Source organism: Psittacula echo (assembly GCF_963264785.1).
Source record: "Psittacula echo genome assembly, chromosome: 1".
In the NCBI taxonomy this organism is placed as follows: domain Eukaryota; kingdom Metazoa; phylum Chordata; class Aves; order Psittaciformes; family Psittacidae; genus Psittacula; species Psittacula echo.
The window spans coordinates 164,997,562-165,017,040 of record NC_137735.1 but is presented as its reverse complement, the minus strand read 5'-3'; the positions used below and the strand labels follow the sequence as shown (position 1 = coordinate 165,017,040).

The 19,479-nt window shown below is 44.4% G+C and overlaps 1 protein-coding gene across 1 annotated transcript in view; it reads left to right on the top strand.

Annotated features, from left to right (window-relative positions):
• SFMBT2 (Scm like with four mbt domains 2) overlaps positions 1-19,479 on the top strand; it is a gene marked incomplete at both ends in the record, with an annotated part of 99,467 nt that overhangs the window by 20,369 nt on the left and 59,619 nt on the right. Inside the window, one exon of the mRNA XM_080632100.1 lies at positions 17,479-17,567. Within this exon, the coding sequence (XP_080488226.1) occupies positions 17,479-17,567 (89 nt within the window). The remainder of the gene's footprint in view (positions 1-17,478; positions 17,568-19,479) is intronic.

The following is a 19,479-nucleotide window of genomic DNA, read 5'->3' as shown; positions in this document are numbered from 1 at the left end:
TGAGTTGTTTCCAGATCTTGTTTCTGTTTGATTTTGGTTACAAAAGAGAAAATGAAACCAAGAAACCAACAAGCATGTAGGCTTAAGAACGTGTTGAAACCCTTCCTGATTGATGGTTTATTTTGTGTTGTGAGGCAGAGCATCCGTCTCCTGCATTTGTAGCAAAAAAATGATTTTTCCAACACTCTCGCTGTTGGGAATGGATGAAGAAATGAAAGTCAGAACTTTCAGGTTGTGCTGTAAAAATGCAGCTACTTCCTGAAGTGCTGGAGTTAATCTAGAGCATGCATCCATGGAAAACTTTGCCAAACTCAGGAAGCCATCCTGCTATGTATTCTGCACATCTTAGTGAAGAAGCTCTGCCATGATCTAGTGTGAGGCATCCCTGCCCATGGCAGGGGGCTGGAACTGGGTGACCTTAAGGTCCTTTCCAACCCAAACTATTATGTGAGTCTATGAGGAGTATAGAGAAGGGGGAATGCTATAATCCTCCTATGCTGAACAGCCCTGGGAAGGTCACTGAAGAATCCCTGTGCTTGTGAAGTATCTACGCTATGAGCATTTGACTACTGAAGCTACCTGTTCTGTAGGGTCTTGCTTTGCTTTTAGCCATTCTGTTGTTGTTCCTGAGCCTGGACCTCAGCGGGTGGCTCCACTTGGAAGGCCTCTTTCTGTAGAACATCTACAGAATTTATTTAGAAACAGAGAAAACTTGGAGGAAACATTGTGATGAGGATGAGATTAATTGCTCACAAACCAGCTGAATGAACCATGGCTCTGTGCTAAGATTTGGGAGCCTTTAATTTCTAAGTGAAGGCATTTGGGTTCCATCACAGCTTCACCATCTCCCGTCAACTTGATCCAGAGTGATGGAGAAGCTGAAGTTTTAGAATTCAAAGGAGGTTTGGAGCACTGTGGAAAAGCTGCTGGCATTTCAAGTCCTGTAACACTCTGTTATTCTCAGTGCAGATGATGTTTTGCATAATGTTCCTCATTGACCTCTGATTCAAATCTAAACTCTTCAAAGTCTGGGGGCTGTTTTTGATCCTGGGATTTATAGTTCAAGCCCTTTTCTAGTTTCAAGTGAAGAAAACACACGTTTAGCAAGCACAAAATGAGCCTTGATGGAGTATTTCTTTGATGATGTCGCAATGATGATGATTATGAATTTACATCTTGTGCATAGGATGTTAAGCACCTCATGGGGCCTGCCTGTGCTTAGACTGTACCATTAATTTCGGGAAGGATGCATGATGAATGTTCATAAGGCCCTCTAGGTTCTGATTTGTGGTGCTAGCATCACACAGCCGAGAGGCTCCAAAGTGATTAAATGGGATTTGATCATTAGAAGCTGGCACTGCAATTCTGATTAATTACAGAATGCACTGCGAAGTGTGAAATTAGTTTGTTTGCTTTTATTTATTCTCTCTTAAACACATGTTTCTGCTTCGTGGGCTGTCAGAAGGTGAAGTCCTGGTGAGTGAGGCTTTTGGGCTATTTCCATGGTAATCTGGGGTTGTGCTGGCTCACTCTGGGGTCATGGGGATTATTAGATTGACAGTTCTGTTCCATGCTCTGCATGTGAGCAGTGAGATTTAGGGACAACCGTGGGCGAATCCTTAAATTAGACCTAATGCATCCTGCTTTGCTGTCTGTCCCTTGCAGCACTGTTCCTCACCAACTTGGGCATCGTGGCACCAGTCTCCTGCCTGAGTCCTGTCCCACATGGTCTCCCTCTGTCTCTTGTCTCTGAGATGCTTCTTTGCCTTTGCGTTGGGTGTCCAGGCTGAAATAAGTAATGGCTTGCTTTTTCTTGCAGATCACTGCTTCTGTCTTCAAAAGAAGGCACGGTTTGAGACTTTCAGTTTTACCTGCCATGGCACCAATAATTGCAGATAATGTGAGACTAGGTGCATGCATTTTAAATGGGTGTAGATGTAGGGTAAGATGAATCTAGACTTGTAGTGTCAGCCTAAAGGCAGAAAAAGTAAGAAACTGTGATTTTGGCTATTCTCCATTCATGTATATCTGAATTTGATAACAGGAAAATGAAACTTTTAAGCATTGACCAAAGCTTCCATCCTTTTTGTATTTTTAATTGGTGCTTCCCACCAGAGCTAAGAAAGAGCTGTCTTAATGGTCCTTCTGTAGTGTATTAAACAATATAATGCATAGAATAAACTGCCAACATCATCCCCACTAATTCTCATCTTTCTATAGAAGATGGAAAATGAAAAAACCCAACAAATTCAGAATGTATTTCTTAGGTATTAGGTCCCTCTATATGTCTTGGATGTTTTGATGCTTTTGTTCATAGTGGGTGTTTGCTGTAGACAGCATTGCCAGTTAAGAAAGGTAACTGTGCAGTGAACTGTTTTATGCTTTACGTAAGAACATTGTGCTGCTGTGAATTTGTTGCATTTTACAGAGCTGTCTCCAAAGAACAGGATTTAGAAGTGAGAAAAGGCACTCAGTATGTGAGATAATTGGATAGAGTTTGGAGGCGTGAGGTCAGATCCTTGGGCACAGTGTTTATACTGCAATGACATCCCCTGACAGAATGGCCCATAACTTTTAGATGTTGTTATGCCACAGAATCCATTTGGGGCTGGCCTATGAGATCCCAAAGAATACAGCATAAAAGTGCCTCTTGTGTCTATTTGCGAAAGTGAGAGCATTTGGCATTTGGATCAGGATCAGGTAGCCTCCAGACGTCCCTTCCTCCAGTAACTCCACTTTTGAGCACAAAAGCGATCTGGTGTGGTGCACTATTATGTGAAAGACCCCTATATTTATTCATAAGAACTATTGGCATGGTCCGGTGAGTGCCCAGCGGTGGTCAGAGTTGCTAATTCAGGCTGTGAACCAAGCTGAGATGTTGTGCTTAGGGACATGGTTTAGTGATGGACCTGGTAGTGTTAATTTAATACTTGGACTTGATGATCTTAAAAGTCTTTTCCAACCTAAATAATTCTATGATTCTGTATTGCAGTAGTTCTGGCTATGGTTATGAATGCTAACTTGGATGGGGATTTATCCAGGATTTTGCATTTTGCTTTTGAGACATACCTTTCTCCTCGTTCTACATCTCCGGAACTAGTAAACAGGGAGCATATGTAGTTGCTATACATAGGCTTTACCGGGGGGATGATGGGCAAGCAGCACACATACATTCTTCCCTACGTCTTTTGAAACTTTTAAATCAAGAATTAACAAAGGGTCTGTGCATCTCTTCCTACCTGCAACAGCAATTCTCTGTACCTGCAGACATGACTAAATGCTTTCTTGATTTTCACCTGGATTTGCTATAGTTTGGAAGCAACTGCCTCTAAGTGCAGTTCTGTACGGGTAATCTGGTGCGTGTACCAGCATCCTGTATAGGTGCACTCATAACCCATCTCCTACAGTCACACTCTGAGGTCTGTGACCTGCGCACCTTGGTTAAGATGCTGATTTTACCTGGATAACAGAGCTCTTCCAATTTTATTCGTTTATTTCTTTTGTCTTTATGGGATAAAAATGCATTTAGAAGTACAATCAAAATGCCAGGTTTCCCCCCTCCCTGAATGCTCCTGAACTGCTGATTTGACAAAGTGTTCATTAAGAATCCTGGGTCTGAAGATTGGGAGCTGGAGCTCTCATCGCTCATGATGCATCTCCTCTGCACGCTGAGTGTGGTGCTTAATGCAAGCCGAGGTAAAAGTAATCAAGGCACATACAGGGAGGCTTGGGGTTAAGTGGTGGGAGCTGTGGAGTTTGGATGCTCATTTTCACAGTGAGCTGTCACCCTAATGGACATTGAGACTAATGATGGAGGAACCCCTGTGGTTATATGGTTTGTTCAGAGCTTTCAGACACTGGGCATCGCCTGGCTTTCAGAAACACCTTTCAGGAGGTCTGTGTGTGTAAATGTCTGAGACCATTTAAATCAGCCATTCCTACTTAATTTGTGAGGCTGTTGTTGATAACAATAAAGTTTAGTTACCTCGTACCTAGAATTGCATTGGCAGTGAGCAGTGTTCCTGCACTGCGTGAGGAATGTACAATTTCTGTTTAGGTAAGAAATCTTGCAGAAACCACTTGCTCTGAGTAAAACACCGTGACCTTTGTAGTTAGGCAGCAGGTTTACTCCTAATTTACTGTATAGAAAACTGAACTTTTGGATGCTCTAACAAAAGCAGAATAATCATAGAACCACAGGATGGTTTGTGTTGGAAGGGACCTTAAAGCTCCTCCAGCTCCAACCCCTGCCACGGGCAGGGACCCCTTCCACTGGAGCAGCTTGCTCTGAGCCCCTGTGTCCAACCTGGCCTTGAACACTGCCAGGGATGGGGCAGCCACAGCTTCTCTGGGCACCCTGGGCCAGCGCCTCAGCACCCTCACAGGGAAGAGCTTCTGCCTAAGAGCTCATCTCAGTCTCCCCTCTGGCAGGTTAAAGCCGTTTCCCCTTGTCCTGCTACTACAAGCCCTTGTAAAAAGCCCCTCTCGAGATAATCAGCCTTCGTTCATGCCTGCAGATACGAGAACACATAACTGACCCAGTTAAAAATGTTTGCATCTGCAGGATCTTTTGCATTTCCGAGTAAGTTGCCGGGCAGCTGCTTTTCCAAATTCATGGTGGTGTAATGGGGGTGTTTCTATTGTTTGGTACCTGCCCTGCATGACAAGGTTTCAGAGTTATGTTCCAGGAGAAATTAATGTAAAAAATAAATAAATAGGGTTTTGCAGGGTAAGCTCTCTAAAAAGTTGGGTGCTTCACCCTTGAATACCACTCTGTTGAGGCTGGATGGCTGCAGGTGACTTTGTGATGCCGAGGGAGCATCCCTGCAAGGCTCAGGGTAGAAAGAGATGAGTTCCTCTCACCTCTCCATCTCCCACCTGTGTCTTGCTCTCCCTCCTCCCTTGTTTTCATACTCCCAAGGGAGAGCAGAGCTGCATCTTGGTGGTCCCTGGCTGTGTGGTGCTGCTTGTGCTTGCGTGAAGTCTTCTTACAGTGAAGGGATGTGACAAGTGCAAATAGAGCTGATAAATTTGCTGCTGTTCTTTATCTACATAATCTGATTGCAATTGATAGATAACACCACCAAGACAGAGCAGAGCTGCTTCCCATTATCAACACACCTCTCCTTTTTAGCCCCTTTTTTAAATAACCCAGTGGAAGTAGAGTATTGACTTTAACTGAAGGGAACTAATTAATCACAGTACTTATGAGTAGATCATTTACTGCAGCTTGCATGCAGGATGGGTACCAGAGGCCATTGTACTCAGTCAGTCAAGGCAGGCTGATCCAGGTTAATAGCACACAGGTCACAGTGCTGTTGGGATTTGTCAGGCAAATTTCTCTTCTGATCTTCAGCAGTTTAACTTGTAAGCAGAAGGCTGAAGCAGTGGGCTGTCAGAGTAGTGGGTCTGTGCCCATAATGCTGTGTTTGGAGTAAGGATACCTGAGCCTGCTGCATGGAAATGCCATGGTGACCTTCCTGCCGGTTACTTCTTGCTAGGCAAAGTGACGTGCAGGGTTTCCTGAGCTGCAGTGAGTTAATGGAGAGAATTGATGCAAGATCCAGCATGATTTAGGGACTGTAGTGATAGGACAAGGGGTGATGGGTTCAAACTTAAACAGGGGAAGTTCAGGTTAGATACAAGGAAGAAGTTCTTTACTGTGAGTGTGGTGAGGCACTGGAATGGGTTGCCCAAAGAAGTGGTGAATGCTCCATCCCTGGCAGTGTTCAAGGCCAGGTTGGACACAGGGGCTTGGGTGCCATGGTCTAGTGTGAGACATCCTTGCCCATGGCACGGGGTTGGAGCTGGATGATCTGAAGGTCCTTTCCAACCCAAACCAGTCTATGATTCTGATTCAAAACAATAACTTCAGTGGAATAACATCGACTCACCCTGCCTGCACACACGGAGGCTTTTCTTGCACAGCATCCCACATCCATGTCCTTTTCTTCCTCCATCCATAGTTGCCACAGCGGCGTTGAAGACATTGCATAGTCCAGAGCAAGCTTCAAGAAAGTAAAAGCAACTCCCAAACCACCTGCTGCTTTTTTACTATTGAAAGGCAACAGTTAATTAAGGACTGGAGAAACCCGAGGGGAATAGTGTGAAGGGCTCAAAGGATGTTAGGAAGTTAAGTCTCCTGTGGACAGTGAGACAATTGTTTGCATGTGAACTTGTGTATTTTGACCAAGAGAATGTAAATGGATCATTTCTGTAAACCTTGAATGGCAGCAGGAAGAGTAACGGTCACATTATACTGAAATTCAGTGTAATTGCATAGAAGGGAATTCTTAAGGTGAGAACCTAAGTCATGCCTTCTTTGTTTTTGCTTCTCTCTCCTTTTTCTAATCAAGGTTTCCTCCTAAATCTTGCATGCAGAATTGGGTATGCAAGGATTAAATTCTATGCATTGGGTCAATGCCATAAAGAATGCAGAATGAGTTGTCTTCTCTTAGAAATGGGATCAGGGTGTTTTGGGTACCCTGAAAAAGCAGAGTGCCCCAAGTACTTTGAGGATGATTAAGAAATGATGCAGAATGTTGGTATTATATGAAGAAGCTCCTGTGAGCTAAACAAATAACATTAATTTGAAGATTAGGCATTTTCAGTTTTATTTACCTAAAAGTATTGAATAATTAACAGTTATAAGAGCAAGTACATAGTCGATTGCTTAAAGCAGTGTGTAACAGTGTGCAAGGGCTACTCATTCCTCTACAGATAGCACACTTCCTCTAATATCTGTTTATTAGCCTCTTGTAAATTCATATGTATTGGGTCACATTATATATATATATTATATATAGGTGTCCCTGCCCATGGCAGGGGGGTTAGGACTAGATGATCTTAAGGTCCTTTTGAACCCTAACTATTCTATGATTCTATGATTCTATATGCTGACTCTAGGAGTGTATTCTGAGCACATATATTCTTTGATGGACAGTTGCTTGTAACTGCTGTTTTCCATGAAAATCTCCTATATCTATTATTTAATTTGAAGGATTTCATATTTGAGACACGTGTATAGAAGGTGATGCTGGAGCTCTGAAGTTGATATCTCTTGGTATTTATGGCTGCATTGTTAGGAAATCATATGAACAGCTTTTGATGCACGTTTTTGTTCCTTTTTAACTGCATTTGCATTATTTTGTGATCCGATTCAAACCGCAGAACTCTGCTGGTGTGAGAACAGAAAACTGTTTGGAGCATTAAGTGAAAAGGTTGTTTGAAGATGTCTCCAGCCCCATTTGGCTTTTTTTAGGGAACCCACAGAAGAATCCAAACCGAAGAGTCGTTTGTATAGGAAATGCAGTTAAATCTTTTTGAAAGTGTAATTTTCATTTATTTCACTTTGGAAATGCCTAGTGGAGGATCTGGTTTTGTAGTGTATGCAACAGAGGATGTTTCCTGCCCTGAAGGGCTTGGGGAGGGTTCAAAAGCAGCATAGACACAGCCTGAGCCGTTTGCTTAGGGGCACGGGAGCAGGGGCAACACTCACACCCCCATCCTGCTTTCACATCCAGTCTGGTTCACAAGGATGTATATAGTTCAGCAAGCTGAATGAAGTGTTTGGATTCAACCATTTTCTGTCAAAATACTGTTTTATCAAAATGGAAATATTTTGTGAGGATATGTCAGTTTTGACAAATTGTTTTGATGGGTGAAGTCTAAACAAATTGTTTTAGCATTCTATGTTATTTTGATATAAAGACATCTCATTTTGACTCTATCATTGAGACCTTTATAACATAGTTATAACATTTATTCATTGAGACTTTTATAACACATAAATATTGCATTAAATATGTGACAGCTCTAAAATAAAAAAAAATACCAGTATTACAAGATATCTATATTTTTTCAGTATGCTGTTTACCTTTTCAGACACTGCATATCTCATCATATTGTGACAGACTGGTTTGGGTTGGAAGGAACCTTAAAGCTCATCCAGTTCCAACCCCTTGCCACAGGCAGGGACCCCTTCCACTGGAGCAGCTTGCTCCAAGCCCCTGTGTCCAACCTGGCCTTGAACACTGCCAGGGATGGGGCAGCCACAGCTTCTCTGGGCACCCTGGGCCAGCGCCTCAGCACCCTCACAGGGAAGAGCTTCTGCCTAAGAGCTCATCTCAGTCTCCCCTCTGGCAGGTTAAAGCCATTCCCCTTGGCCTGTCCCTACAGGCCCTTGTCCCAAGCCCCTCTCCAGGTTTCCTGCAGCCCCTTTAGGCACTGGAGCTGCTCTAAGGTCTCCCCTTCAGGAGCCTTCTCTTCTCCAGGCTGCCCCAGCCCAGCTCTCTCAGCCTGCCTCCAGAGCAGAGCTGCTATAACCACTGTCCGGCTCTTCATCCATCCGCAGGTTATAGAGGGTGCCACCCCATCCTCATCTCCTGTGCCCATCCTTCTTGAAGAGCCTATATCCCTCTATTCCAACACTCCAGTCACTGGAGCCATCTTACCACATCCAGGTGATGCCAGTAAGATCATAGCCATACAGGCACGTGCATGTCTCTAACTCGTCTTGTTTATTCCCCATGCTCCATGTGTTTGCATAGAGGCATTTAGGTTGCCCCCATCTCCCTCCCCGCTTCTCCCCAGTGAAGCCGACTCACTGGCTAGAGTGGCTGGCCCTCTCCAGGCTTTAAGCATCTCTTGCTGGCAGTGGCATTGAACTGGTAGAAGTGGGGTGGATTGAGGTTCCCATCTCCAGCAACTTCAACTTAATATATCTTAAATATCTAATAGCTGTATATAAACCTCTGAATATCCTGAATCACTTATTTAGAAAAGTTATTTTTTTTTCTGAGATCTTGATATTTTAGTTTATTTCATAATGGAGTGACAACAACTGCTCAGGTTGAGCATGACCAGCAGGTCGAAGGAGGTGCTCCTGCCCCTCTACTCTGCTCTCGTGAGACCTCACTTGGAGCATTGTGTGCAGTTCTGGTGTCCTCAACATAAAAAGGATATGGAACTGTTGGAACAAGTCCAGAGGAGGCCACGAGGATGATCAGGGGCTGGAGCACCTCCCGTATGGAGACAGGCTGAGAAAGTTGGGGCTGTTCAGCCTGGAGAAGAGAAGCTGCGTGGAGACCTCAGAGCAGCTTCCAGTATCTGAAGGGGGCCTACAAGGATGCTGGGGATGAACTCTTCATTAGGGACTGTAGTGACAGGACAAGGGGTAACGGGTTCAAACTTAAACAGGGGAAGTTTAGATTGGATCTAAGGAAGAAATTCTTTACTGAGAGGGTGGTGAGGCACTGGAATGGGTTGCCCAGGGAGGTTGTGAATGCTTCATCCTTGGCGGTGTTCAAGGCCAGGTTGGATGAGGCCTTGGGTGACCTGGTTTAGTGTGGGGTGTCCCTGCCCATGGCAGGGGGGTTGGAACTGGATGATCTCAAGGTCCTTTCCAACCCTAACTATTCTATGATTCTATGATTCTTTCCAGCTAGGAATCCTCTTGTTAACTGTTTTTGTTCATTGCAGTTCTAGGAAGGAGTTAAATTTGTAATAAGAAGAATAGTTGCCACAAGCAGTGTTGCCACTTATCAAACTTACCCCAAAGATTTAAAATCCATTTAGAAAGCTGTTTAAGATGTTGTTCATCACATATGAGAAAATTGAAACTCTGTTTTTTAGAGGTTGATGGGGTCCAGTGGGGATTCTCCAGTAGAGGTGTCGACAGGTTCCTGGTGATCCTGCATTATTAACAAAAATGCAACATGAAAAGGTTTTTTGGCTATGCTTTTCCAAGTACAGACAAAAAAGAGCAGAATTTGATATTATTACTTGTCTCTGACCCTTTCACTGGTGGCAGCAGCTAAGGTCCTCTCGGATGGACTAGTTTAGGTTATCCTTATGCTTATAAGCTTGTACTCAGTACTCTCAAACAGTAGGTGGGTAGATGGGCGTAAGTGTTCAGTCATGCATTATGTAGTATTTTGTATTATCATGCATTATTTTAAAGTAATCATAGAATCATAGGATGGTTTGGATTAGAAAGGACCTGAAGATCATCCAGTTCCAACTCCCTGCCACGAGCAGGGACACCTCAAACTAGACCGTGTCACTCAAGCCCCATTCAGCCTGGCCTTGAAGGCCACACTACTTGCTTGTTGGTCCCTGATGGCTGGAAGCATTGTTCATCTTACGCCTTCCCTTGTGGCTGCGAAGGGCAAGGATATCTGTGGGGTGTGTTAAAGGTGTTTCTGAGGAGTAGCTTGTTTAGGTGCTGTATGCCAATAAGATAGTTGTGCTACTCTTGGTTTGTTTTACTGAATGCAGCAGTTCAGATTTCTGAGTCTGGCTCTTGTCAATCGAGTGGTTTTGGGGAAAAAGACCCACAATCATAAAAGGCAAAAACCCCAACCAGTGCCTTTTCTTTCCACTGTCTTCCCAGTCTTTCGTATTTCAAGGTTTTTCCTGTGCTTTGCAGTGTGCTGTTCTTGCAAGAAAAGTAAAAAAGGAAAGAAAATGAGGATTTTCATCTAAACTCATGACCTGGGAGAAATGGCTTCAAGAAAAACAGCAACTATGAGGAGACTAGATAAAAAGAATGTGTGATAATAGTATCTCATAGTCATTGAACAGAGCGCCTGTGACTCAGTGCTTTCATGGGGCTGTAAATGTTCTAATCTCTTATTTCTCTAGAGAGGCAGATAAATCTGAACCCATTAGGTGCTGTGGCTGAGGAAGAGCACAGAGATTTACAGGATCGCAGGGGCAGCCTGGGAGTGTGTGCTGGGAATGAAGCCACTGTCCTGGCTCTCAGGCATGTGGTTATTGGGATTATGGCGATGCGGTGATGCAGGATGTGCAGCACACTAGCCTTTTTCAACTGCTGCTTGCAAGGTGTCATGGTCAGCATGCACAGTGCAAAGGGAAAGGGTTGGTTTTGAGGAGCTGATGGTGAAAACCTGGTGCACTGTCCCTTTGCACATCCTGCATCAGGTTGCAGCAGCGCCTGGACCAGAGTGGCTGTCATGGTGCCTGGGTTTGGAACAATCAGGTCCAGCCACAGCCCGGAACTGTTTGCTTGGGAAAATGAGATGAATGAGTAAAAGTACTCACTTGGAGCATTGTGTGCAGTTCTGGTGTCCTCAACATCAAAAGGACATGGAACTGTTGGAACAAGTCCAGAGGAGGCCACGAGGATGATCAGGGGCTGGAGCACCTCCCGTATGGAGACAGGCTGAGAAAGTTGGGGCTGTTCAGCCTGGAGAAGAGAAGCTGCGTGGAGACCTCAGAGCAGCCTCCCAGTATCTGAAGGGGGCCTACAAGGATGCTGGGGAGGGACTCTTCATCAGGGACTGTAGTGACAGGACAAGAGGTAACGGGTTCAAACTGAAACAGGGGAAGTTTAGGTTGGATATAAGGAAGAAATTCTTTACTGAGAGGGTGGTGAGGCACTGGAATGGGTTGCTTGAATGGAGCATTCAAGGATGAATGCTCCATCCTTGGTGGTGTTCAAGGCCAGGTTGGATGAGGCCTTGGGTGCCATGGTTTAGTGTGAGGTGTCCCTGCCCATGGCAGGGGGGTTGGAACTGGATGATCTTAAGGTCCTTTCCAACCCTAACTGTTCTATGATTCTAAGTGAGTAAATGGCAGGGAGTCAAAAAGGGGGGGAGGATGGGAGTCAGAGAGGTTGGGGACAGGGTGAATTGAGTAGAGAAAGTAGTGAGAAGAATTATTATTATTTGGGGTGTGATCCATTTTTGGATGGAGTTCAGCCTTGTGAAAGGAGAGCTCAGTTTTATAACCTTTACCATGACTTCTGTGGAAATAAATAGTCTTAATTTGGAAAGCCTTTTATTTCTAAATTAAGAATCTGCTGTAATACCCGCCAAACTAGAAGGTGCTCTCTGAAATAAATACCTTTCATTGAATGAGGTAGGAGGGCTTTGCATTTTCCTTCAGGAGACAAAAAGGTAGTGTGCTGCAGAGATTGCAGCAGAATGAGAATACTTGGTTTTTACTTTGCTCAGCCTCAACCAGCCTTGTGCTAAGCCTGGGGTTTGCTGCACTGCAACTGCTCCTCAGGAACTGGGGAGAGAAATGTGGGATCTTTCTCAGGTCTTTCTGTAGATCCAGATGGATTTGGATAATGCTGTGCAGTTAGTCCTGCATGAGTGCAATCTGCAGCAGAGCTATTGGCTCTGGTATGGATACACCTCGGCCCAGAAGTGTGCATATCTGGCCTCTGTTTTGGGCTGCTTTTCTCTGAGGCAGGTGGTTCTGTGGCACTTTTATGGCAGGAAGATGCTTTAAAGCCTTTGGCCTTGAAGCTGCAAAGGTGTGAAAACAGCCCACCCATGCTGGCTCCGAGATGAACTGAGCCTGATCCAAAGGAAACAGGCACATCTGTGTGCACATGCTGCAGCTCCAAATGGGGCTGTGGTGTTGTCTGCTAAACCTAGAAAGAAGAGCAGTTGTCAGAGCACTGGTGTTCTGGGAGCATTGCTTTGTGTGATACATGCCTTACATTTAGGCTATACTGTGTCTAATCTGGTACAAGCTCTGACCAGTACTTTTTCCGTGGTGTGAGTGTTGCTAATACCTGTCTCCTCTCTCGATTATCTAGTGTTTAATCATTCAGTTCAGGCCTTTGCATCAGTAGGATCGCTAAACTGAGTCTTTTTTTCTGCTACCGTGTCTCTGCTTCTCTTGAGTTATTTCCTCTCACTATGATAAGTTGGATGGTAATTGGCTCCCAGGGCCTCAGACCATTGCACAATCTTACATCAGTCACTTCTGTGCACAGTGAACACTACTCAGGACTATGGGACTGACACTAAGATGGGCGTGTTGCTTGTAGCAATACTGGTACTCTAACTCAAGCTCTGTCCTCAAAGAGCATCAAAGCCTCATGCTCTAGAGGACCAATCAGTGTGATGCTGTTACTGTTGTCTTGGTCAGGCAAGCCATCACTGCTTAGGATATAATTTCCAAAGTAGCTTCAATGTAACTGGGATATTTAAAATGCATTCTTGTCATCTGGCTTATTTGAAGTCCTGTTGTAGTGTGGCTGATGGTCCCATTACAAAGACTGAGAGATGTTTCCTCTTATGCCAACCAGACAGAAGTACCAGGGACTTTCTTATTAAGAATATTTCTTACTACATTTTGAGTCTGTGCAGCTCAGTAAGAGCTGGGGTGATATGAGTTAGGTGACATTAATCATGTGCATGTAAATTACTGCTTGTGCCCATCATACTTTTTGTGTTTGGAGGGGCTTTGTCAGAATATTTGCACTTGAAGGTTTGAAGGACCTCTGTGGCTTTTGTAGGAGGACCTACCTCCCTGCATGGTTCTTTGAAAGGACTTGATGAGGAGGTTTCTTTTCCTTTAGTTCCTGTGCATTTCCCCTTTCCTGTTATAGCGCTGCAGACGTTAACTGAGTTCACTGAGATCCTGGAGGTGCATTCAGCTTGACAGGTTCTAGGTAAGGAGAGTTTACAGAGGTCTTCTGGGAAGACGGATCCATTGAAAAGGGGATAAAACATGGATAAAATCTATGGTATCTGTGATATCTGTCTATGGATATCTACAGCCCTATGGACCACTCATGACACACTGAGGTTATTTAAGGAAAGAAAAATTGCTTTGAAAGTGACAATACTAGTTGAGCTGTCCACCTTCCCATCCCACCAGTCGGCCAGCCAGCTGCAGATGGGCTCTGAAAGCAGAGTTCTTCCAGCCTCTGTGCAGTAGAAGAGGTTCAGTTGAGTCTTTTCCTGTAGCTAAGAATGTGAATTGGCCATTGAAAATCAGTGCTTCAGTTTGCAGGTACTGAGCCTGATACTCCAGATTCACCAGCAAATGCTTAGGTTGGGCACCCATGCATTACATTACCAGCTATTCTCATTTACCTGGCAGGTTTTCCTTAGTCTGAATATTCTTGTTTAACATTTTGCTTGGTCCTCGAAGGCTTTTGCAGATACTGTGATGATCCAGATTCACTTCATTACTACTACAAATTAACATTTGCATTGCAGTGACTTGAACTGTAGTTCTGAGAAGGACGGTTGTGCTTTACAGACACAAGAGAAGGTGCATATCCCTGTTTCTAAAACTTCCAATGCCATCTGTTCTCTCCTGGAGGTTTTCAGAGTCCCTTTGTCTACACTGCAGAAGAAGACTAAAATAAAGCTGTCGTGGTTTAAGTGCAGTCAGAAACCCATGCAGCCTGCTCGCTCACTCCCCCCCCATTCTCCCCCAACCCTGCTCCCAGAGGGACGGGGAGGAGAATTGAAAGAATGTAACTCCCACAGGTTGAGATAAGAGCAGTCCAGTAACTAAGGTATAACACAAATCACTACTGCTACCACCAATAATAATAATGGTAAGGGAAATAACAAGGGAAGAGAATACAATACCACCCATCGATACCCAGCCCAACCGAGCAGTGAACTAGCCCTTCCACATAACTCCCAGTTACATCCTGGGCATGACGTGCTGTGGTATGGAATAACTCTTTGGCTAGTTTGGGTCAGGTGTCCTGTCCCTGCTTCCTCCCGGCTTCCCCTCCTCGCTGGCAGAGCATGAGGCTCAGAAAGTCCTTGGTCAGACTAAACATTTGAGCAGTAACTCAAAACATCGGTGTTATCAGTGCTGTTCCCAGGCCGAAAGTCAAAACCACAGCACTGCACCAGCTACTAAGGAGAAAAATGACTGCTACTGCTGAACCCAGGACAAAAGGTCACCGTGGCAATTTTGGACTCTGGAAGCCTGTAATCCAGATTTGAATGTGGGAGAGGAGCCATCTTATTTGCGTGTCAAAAATGGTGAGGTGCAAGCCTTTTAAAAAGGGAAAGGTTTTTTTTGTGGGTTTTTGTGTGAGGCATTAGAGGGGGAACTGACTGACAGCGAGATCTGTGAATTGGGCACCGTTAAGACATCTCAAATCAGGCATCTGGAAATGAAGCCCCCTGAAATCTGTTGTCAACTTCGAAAATCCCATTTCCCCCACTCTCCTGCCAGCTTTGAAAGTTCGAACCGTGTTCTTTTTATCACATTTGTCATTCTTTAGTAATGAAGCTCTGGCATTCAGAATTTGGCTGACAACTTTGTGGGTAGGAGCCAAAATGAAGTTCAACTTGCACCTTTCTCTGATGCACCCAGTGCTGTTCGCAGTGAGAGGCAGAAGTCTGAACTAGAGGGACTGCAGCCTCCTTCATTATAGCAATTGCTATCTTCTCACTGTTGCCAAAATCAAGCTTGTTTTCTTTATCCTATTGTAAGTGGACAGACCTGATGAGGTGTGTGCAACAGGAATGTTGAAAGTGTCATGTATAAACCATTTCTTCTCAGGCTGCTCTGTCATCTTAAATAATGTAAAGCTCATAAGCCTCCTGGAAATCATGCAAAAATCAGTGCTGCAAAAGACTTAGAGGCTTGAGTCCAGCACTTTTAGGGTTTGCTAATTTTAAATACATTTAAATGCACTTTAAAATTCATTTAGGTCTAGAAACTGGATGTATAACCCAATGACGTTGGGAGAACTGGCTTTTGGGAAGGAGCATAACTCAGAAATGAGGTCTGATGCAAGATCTGCGTGTGTTCATGGCCAAACGTATGGACTGCATAAGGTAATTAGAATAGAAATTTATCATGGGCCAGTGTCCAAGTGTGCTAAGTGCCTGTGCTGGATAGAAGCCCATCACTGTTGTTCCAGTTTATATGGCAAAGTCATATAACTGCCCTTGGGCAAACACAGTGCTCCCTCTTTGCATTTCTTTAGTTCAGTGTTTGGCAGCAGATGGCTTGAGGCTGCATTGTGAGAAGGCTTAGGTTTGGTAACGGTAGCAGTATTTGTGCCCATGCTGCTGTTGCATTTGCAGTCTGAAGTCCTCCTGCTCTAACCACTGAGATGGCACCTTCTCAGAGGTTCACAGCGTCAGGTTCTGCATTGCTGGGGCAGTGCAGTAGCTGAAACCCATCTCTGGGAAGGTCCGAGAAGTCACAGTCACTGAGCTTTGAAAACATTTAGAAATCCCACCCTGATGTGTGTGAAAATGAATGGGTTACTCTTGGTTGACTGATGTGGTGTTTGGCTAAAGCATGGAGCAAAGGACTCTGCTTCCTTTGAGCAAATCATGAGGGCTGCTATCATTTAATTATTATGGACCTATGCTGATTAATTATAGCCCTTCTTGGACTCCCCTGTAGGGTGATGGTCTTTAAAATCCAATGTCTGAAAGGGCCTACAGGAATGCGGTAGAGGGACCCTTCATCAGGGACTGTAGTGATAGGACCAAGGGGTGATGGGTTCGAGCTGAAACAGGTTAGATAGGTTCAGGTTAGATATAAGGAAGAAGTTCTTCACAGTGAGGGTGCTGAGGTGCTGGCACAGGGTGCCCAAAGAAGTGGTGAATGCTCCATGCCTGGCAGTGTTCAAGGCCAGGTTGGACAGAGACTTGGGTGACATAGTCTGGTGTGAGACGTCCCTGACCATGGCAGGGGGTTGGAGCTGGATGATCTGAAGGTCCTTTCCAACCCAAACCATTCTGTGATTCTATGATTCTATCCAGTTGTTTGTTCAGAGGAAATATTTTAGTTTTCAAATGCATGTGATTTTTCCCTTCTAAGGGTGTTGCTGTGTTAGCAACGTTACTATATCACTGTTGGTTATCCCACACATAAGAGTTTTTGGGGAGAGAAAAATGTTTCTGGTGTAATTTAATTCCCATTTACAGGCAGGTGGAATCAAAGTCTGGCTTCTGGGTTTCTGGTTGCAAATGCACAATGTATTTGAAGAAGCATGTGTATCTCTGAAGCTGAAATTTGCTGAGTTGCCTTTTGGTGCCTGACTTTTCCTGATTTCAACAGAATTTGAATCCTGGAGACAGCATGTATATATTTCATTTTAAGTGTTGGAAACTGTTTGGATAAAGATCATGAAGTAACACAGGCTTACAGTGTTTAGCTCAGAAATTAATCAAACTGTTTTGAAATGAAATAGATGTTCCTGATAAATTCTTTTTCTTCTTGCAAGTGTATTGACTCAGCAGCTGACATATGATGTTCTCAGGGTTGATTTTTGTTTTGCTTTGTGGTGGAAAGCACCTGCAGTTTCGGTTGTCCTGTCCAGGAACTAAAAGTTTGCACAGCTTTATTTTTCTCACAGTTCATTATTGAACGTACAAAGAGACTTTATAAATCACATCTGAGCCTGTGCGATAAGCAGGAAACGAGCTGTTACACAAGCGGTGGCCAATTTTGAATGGGAGAGATGGAGATGATAAGCCAACGCTGTTGTAAATCACTGCCAGCGACTCCAGTGGAGCGACACCTTCCTTTATTTTGGGATCTATTGGGTTGCCTAAGAGAACTGAACAACAAACTGGCTTAGCTCATAGTCTGGAGTACAATTGTATCTGGAATTTCAGAGCTGGCAAACCCTAAGGAGATGTTTCTGAGATACACGTGGAAGTCCATTGCAGTCTGCTGTGCTCAGTATTGCTTTTCTTTCCTCTCCCTCTCCAGCAATCAAAGAGAAATACATGGACTGGACGGAGTTTCTCATACACGATTTGACCGGTGCCCGAACTGCACCTGCAAACTTACTGGAAGGCGTATGTATTAGATTGCAGTTTCTATCCAATGTGGTGTCACAGTGTGCATGCTGCAGCAGTGTTCCCAATGTGTAGGGCTGTGTGCTTACAGCATCTGTGTGCCAGAAGCAGGCAAAATGACCCAGTACTGGCCAAAATGTTGGTGGCAAGATTGTCTTGGCTCTGCTGGTTTTACTCCTGACCCAGTGACGGGTAATTTGGTTTGCCTTTAGGCTGGAAGGTGGTGCTTAGAAAGTTGGGTATTCAAAAAAGGCTGGGTTGGGAAGAAGAGCATGGAGGGAGTCTCTAGGGAAGAAGACACAGCCCTTCAGTGCCCTGTTAGATCCACCAAAATGGTGACCTGAGCTTTCAATACATGACACAGATTGGAGAGGGGGTTCATAGGTTCGTGGGGAGCACTATTGTGTTTATGTATACATGGAAATAGCTCCCCCAAGGGCATTCCTTCCACCTAAACCCAACAGATTTAGCAGGGAAGTGGGGTGAGATGACCTCAGTCAGTATGCAGGAGAGAAGGGTCTGGTTTTTTAGATGCATCCCTATGGCCAAGAGCCCAGTCTGTGCATCATATTCGCAGGGCGACTTGCACCAGGCGCAGCCTCGGCATGCCTTGAGATCTCAGAAAAAATTCCTGCATATTCACCTTGAAACCACAGGAGCAGGGCATCTTCTTCATAGGGACCTGCCCTGTTTTATATGGATGCTGTGTGGGCATTTGAGGAAGAGATAATCCTCCCTGGCCCTCTGTATTTAGGCTGAGAGTGAAGGCACAGAGGTGGTTTACCTTTGTGTAGGCCCTTTGTTACCTTGTGTAAACTTGCTTCCAAAAAGCCCATGTTGGCTTTTTGGAAGCAAGCACCCATCCAGGCCCTAGTTTTGATCATTTTGTCCCTGGTCAGAGGGACGGCCACAGCTGCATCCTTTTTCCACATGCCTGTGCAGTGCGAGCTGCACGACAGGGAGAACAAATCGTGTGCCATCAGGGATTCTTTTCCCCCAGTCTGTTACCTGAACAGCCCTCACACGCCTGAAGTAATGCACGTCCTCAGGTCTGTCACATCCCCATTCATGGACCGCTTCCAGGTGGCATATGCAGAAAGCTGGTGGTGTCCAACACCCATCTCTTGTATGCCAATGCCATCGCAAACCTCCCCCATTCCCTTTCCACAGGCAGAGGAAAAAAAAGGCAGCCCCAGGCAGAAATGCAGAGAGAGAGGGAAAACATTGCGTTGGCTTGAAACAGTTTCTGACCCTTTTCTGGTGTTTGATGCAATATATGTGCTTAGTGCTGTCTGTGTTGTGCAATGTATGTGACCCCCTGTCGGCAGATTTGCTGTTCCTGAGTGCTGCAGATTGTTTCATACTGTTAAATCAATGTGTAGTGGTACTTCTATTTATCTAGTTTTCCATGCTAGCCATGCATATAGAGAGTTCTTGCATGGTAAATGTTAATATTTCATGCAAGCCATTAATTAATCTTAGCCATTCAGTTCTCGGTGGTAAATGACAGACCCATTGGCTTAAAATTTAGCACACAAGTCAGAGAAGCAATAGGTGCTTTTATACAGCCAGGGATTTATTGTAAGAAGTTAAATCATTACACCATCATTTCCTATTAAAGAATGTTTTGTTGCCGTGAAGCAGTTGTATGAGAGGAGAAAAACCATTAAAGCAGATTTCTATTATATTATTAAATTCTGACACCGTGTTTTGCCATGGAATAATACTTGACTACTACAAGTGCTTGTAGCTTACACTGTAAAGGAGTGGTTTGTAATGGCAAACATATTGTTCTGAGAAATATCTGTTAATCATAGAGCTGGTTAAAACTGTATACATGATAAGGTTTGAATTAATTTTAAGTACATTTTTACCAAATTCTCACTGTGTTGCTGCATTTTTGGATTAATGA